General features: G+C 47.0%; 1 protein-coding gene across 1 annotated transcript in view; it reads right to left on the reverse strand.

Annotated features, from left to right (window-relative positions):
* The window catches only part of dchs1a (dachsous cadherin-related 1a), a 262,128-nt gene that overhangs the window by 45,960 nt on the left and 211,168 nt on the right, over window positions 1–5,000 (reverse strand). Inside the window, exon 3 of the mRNA XM_063204897.1 lies at window positions 1–28. This exon is cut by the window's left edge and continues 161 nt beyond it. Within this exon, the coding sequence (XP_063060967.1) occupies window positions 1–28 (28 nt within the window). The remainder of the gene's footprint in view (window positions 29–5,000) is intronic.

A 5,000-nucleotide genomic window follows, 5' to 3' on the forward strand; every position in this document is an offset into this window, starting at 1 on the left:
AACCGCCGTCGGCGTCGGTAGCAGTAACCTGGACGACACCAACAAGACAAAACAAGACGAGAGATGAGAGGATTCATTAAGGATGAAACCACGGCAACACCACAAACACATCTCCCCCAACCATCCCCATCCAAACACACAACCAAACACACACAGTACACACAAACCACACATTAGGTCACTTGGGAAGAGAGAGAGGAAGAGAAGATGAGAAGATGAGTGTGGAAATGTTGTGTGTCTGTAGGATCCACTGTTTCATTTTCAGTCAGTCAGTGAGTGACCTAAATGCCTCCTGGGTATAATGGTAGAGTGCAGAGTGGTGGATTCTGGGTAATGGAAGAGTGCAGTGCAGTGAAGTGCAGTGCAGTGTTCTGGTGTCTGTGAAGCGTAACAGGACCTGACAGTGTCTGTTGAGCGCTACTAGCCGACGACCCCTTGTTGTTGGCAGACATGCTGTACAGATACACACACGTACGCACACACACACGTACGCACACACACACGCACACACACACACACGTACGCACACACACACACACACACACACAAACGCACGGGCGCACGCACGCACGCACGCACGCATGCACGCACGTACGCACGTACGCACGCACACACACACACACACACACACACACACACACAGTGTCCGTTGATCCTGGCCAATTGGCAGGGACACAAGACAGATATCTCATACTAGAGTAAACAGGCCAGGTGAGAATGAGTAAGAGTGTGTGTGTGTGTATGTGTGTGTGTGTGTGTGTGTGTGTGTGTGTGTGTGTGTGTGTGTGTGTGTGTGTGTGTGTGTGTGTGTGTGTGTGTGTGTGTGTGTGTGTGTGTGTGTGTGTGTGTGTGTGTGTGTGTGTGTGTGTGTGTAGTCCAGGCCAGGTGCATCTGGAGAGAGCTTCACGCACTCTGAACTGCACTCCTCAGGCCTGCTCATCTGTGTGGCCCAGACAGAGAGAGAGAGAGAGAGAGAGAGAGAGAGAGAGAGAGAGAGAGAGAGAAAGATAAGAGAAAGAGAAAGAGAAAGAGAAAGAGAAAGAGAAAGAGAAAGAGAAAGAGAAAGAGAAAGAGAAAGAGAAAGAGAAAGAGAGAATGAGTAAGGGTGAGAGACAGGGACAAAGAGTGAAGAAATACTGGGACAGATAGAAAACCAAAGATTTAAAAAAGGAGGGGGGAGCATAGAGAGACAGAAAAAAGAGGAGGGGTGGACAGCAAGAGAGAGAGAGAGAGAGAGAGCGAGAGAGAGAGAGAGAGAGAGCGAGAGAGAGAGAGAGAGAGAGAGAGAGAGAGAGAGAGAGAGAGAGAGAGAGAGAGAGAGACAGAGAGAGAGAGAGGGAAATGACTTTTACAGAACCCGTGGAGTGCAGTGCTGGGAGAGTTGCCAAGGGGTGGAGATGGGGGCTGTGTGTGTGTGTGTGTGTGTGTGTGTGTGTGTGTGTGTGTGTGTGTGTGTGTGCGCGTGCGTGCGTGTGTGAGTGTGTGTGTGTGTGTGTGTGTGTGTGTGTGTGTGTGTGTGTGTGTGTGTGTGTGTGTGTGTGTGTGTGTGTGTGTGTGTGTGTGTGTGTGTGCATGTGTGTGTGTGTGCATGTGTGTGTGTGTGTGTGTGTGTGTGTGTGTGTGTGTGTCGCGTGCACTTGTGTGCATGTGTGTTTGTGTTGTGTGTATGTGTGCATGTGTGCCTGCGTGCTTGTGTGAGTGTGTTTGCTTGTGTGTGTGTGCATGTGTATGTAAGTGTGTGTGTGTTTGCATGTTCCACTCAGCGAGGTGGTGTCTAGTCTGTCTGCAAATGTGACAGCGACAGGGATGGCTGCGTCGCAGTAGGACACCACACCCACACACACTCTACCACACACACACACATTAAGACACACACACACGAACATGAATATGCAATGCACACACACACACACACACACACACACACACACACACACACACACACACACACACACACACACACACACACACACACACACACACACACACAGGGGCGGTTCTACCACTGGGCAAGGTCGGGCAATTGCCCGGGGCCCCGTACTTTCAGGGGCCCCGTCGTCCCCAAAACATTAACTCCAAGTGGAGTGATTATTCAAGTATTCGGGGCCCTACATTACAGCACGGGGCCCCCTATTCACAGTAGCGGTTCCTGCGCGACAGCCTAGAAACCATTCACAATGCGTTACAAAGTACAAGCTCTCGCGTATGTTATATAACATTGTCAAAACACATTAAAAGCAGGTTGTATATATAGCCAGCGGTACACTTCAGCACGACGGTGGGACTTAAATTTGAACTCAACATTATGCCACAAGAAAATTAATAGTAGGCTACTTTAGCAACTGTAGGTCACATGGGTGATAGAATTATACAAATAAATGTTTCAAATAGAAATGGAGACCATAAAAGAACGACATTTATGATTTATTTTTGTACATTGCGACCTTGAATTGTGGGATACATTATACCGGTAGTAGCCTAATAGTCTTATTGGCTGTTTGGAGAGAGCGCCAGTTGCATCGGCAACGTTCTACCGTTATTTCGAATGTCAGCCTGCCCCAGAGAGCTGATTCGGCCCTGACGCGTGGGAGCTTGTCCTTTCTTGATAATAAGCCATATGAAGTCATGGTTGTCAGTGAAAACTCAGTCATTTGCCTATGTTGTAGCATGCCTTCTTGACCTTGTTTAATGGAAGTGGGCAGAACATGATTTGTGCATCTTGATAAAAACTCCGTGTTACAAATTGCCCTGCGTTACTTAGTGCTCCGCGCTCCTCTAATTCAAAGACAGAATAGTATAATGACCAAGTCACTTAATCGCCAGTGCTAGCATGAACATAATGGATATTCAGAGGATATGTTGTACCGAAGCTACAAAGAAGGCACGGTAGGGGTTTATTCCTTTCAATCATTATGTCCGCCGCAGCACAATTTTGATATCGTACCATGTCATACTTCACGCATTGTTGTCATTCCGTGTAACTATAGTCAAAAGTTGATAGCTCTAATGTCGGCTCCATGTCAGTTTGCTGCATTTATTTCTGGTTAGCATGACGGAAGTTTGGCTATTGTAGTCTAGCTGTTATATCACGTCACGAAGCAAGCTGGGTCACTTCAGAGTTGTGAGCGATATAGTTATTAGTTAGAACTAGAGAGGGGACTTGTCAACTATTCAACAGATGTGTGCACGCGCAGTTGGCGCAAGGTGCCTGTTGTTTCTCGTTTGTTGCCTAATTTCGGTTTCTGATTCTGAAACGCAATAGTTTCTACTTCAGCCACCGTTTCCTCTGTATTGGGTGTTCACTGGCTCAAGAGTGCAGTGTGCGTTATGGTGCACCGTGGTGTGTCGACTCGTGACTGTGTTTTCATGTGCTGCTGTGAGCTATGTTTTCGTTCAAGGGGCGCATCACCATTTTTTTTAGTTTTCTTTTGTAATCAACCCTCTACCGCGAATTGTCTCATTCTATCTTCTTTGCCCATTTATGGAACGAGTGTGGGTCAATCATGGCTATTGTGTAGCAGGCTGAATGCTCATCAGCATAACTAAATCATTTGTCACCTTAGGGGGAAATTAATCTCTGCTTTTATTACCTGCAGAGTTGGCTATTTTAATAGCCTGCCCTTACAGGCATTCCCCAAAAGTCACTCAGGCAGGTGAAACTTATCCACATGTTGCTGCTAGAATTCTAAATAGCAAAAGAGATCACAACACTCCAGTATTTGGTCGTTTCACTGGCTACCCGTGAGGGTTTTTTGTTTTGTTTTGAGAATTGAGTTTAAAGCAGTCCTGATAGTCTTTAAGTCATTAAATGCCTTGGGCCCTAAATATTGGCTATTGTGGATGTGCTAGAGCAATATCATCCTTAGATGCCTTAGGTCTTCTCTGGTAGTGTCTAGGGTCAAATCCAGATAGGGTGAAATGGCATCATTATGCTGCCTGCTGGGGCCAGCTAGATGTCCAAATAAGACCTGCCCCAACAGTGATTTCAAAAGAAATTAAAAACAGCTTTGTTTTCATCTGCCTTTGGTGATAGTTATCTACTATCTCTATAGCAATATATTTTTCTCTCTTCTCTTTCTTTAGCCTACTCTTTAGCACACTGAATGACAGTTGTGTATGATAATGTGCTATTATATTGATTGAATATGGGGCCCACCTAGATAATCATGCATATGGGTTCCGTTGTTACGCCACTGCCTGCATACATCATCGATTATTAATTAATAATTTAAAAGGGGCCTCGGAATTGTTTCTTGCCCAGGGCCTCAGATTTCCTAAAACCGCCCCTGCACACACACACACACACACACACACACAATCTCGCATACAGAAATTATAGCCCAGCGCAGTCAGCACTACAGGCAGTGAGCACTACAGGCGGTGAGCACTACAGGCAGTGAGCACTACAGGCGGTGAGCACTACAGGTAGTGAGCACTACAGGCAGTGAGCACTACAGGCAGTGAGCACTACAACACCATCTCCGCCTTGCAAAATCTGGATTCAATACGGACTGTCCCGTCGGAGTTAAGAGTCAGGCTGCGGTGGTGGTAGAGTGTAGTGTACAGTGTGTGTGTGTGTGTGTGTGTGTGTGTGTGTGTGTGTGTGTGTGTGTGTGTGTGTGTGTGTGTGTGTGTGTGTGTGTGTGTGTGTGCGTGCGTGTGTGTGTGTGTGCGTGTGTGTTTGTGCGTGTGTGCGCGCCCTGGATCAGTTTGCATGGAGTTACAGGACACTTCAAATGCAGACAGAGAAACAGGAGGCACAGCCAGGGGAGTGGGGACAGGGCCGCTGACAGCTTTGGCCGGGCCCAGGATAAAGTCATCTGAAAAGACCCCCCACAAAATACATACAATCAGGACTCCTGCCAACCGGCCAAATCCTGGGGAAACTTCAGTGTGGCTGGTAGAAAAGACCACCTTACTAGCCACTTTGACCCATTAGTGAGTGATAGTTTGGTAAGATCAACATCTCCTGGCCATTTCAGCTGGCGATGAAAAAAGTT

The sequence above is a fragment of the Engraulis encrasicolus genome, chromosome 8 (genome assembly GCF_034702125.1).
Source record: "Engraulis encrasicolus isolate BLACKSEA-1 chromosome 8, IST_EnEncr_1.0, whole genome shotgun sequence".
NCBI classification, from domain to species: Eukaryota; Metazoa; Chordata; class Actinopteri; order Clupeiformes; family Engraulidae; genus Engraulis; species Engraulis encrasicolus.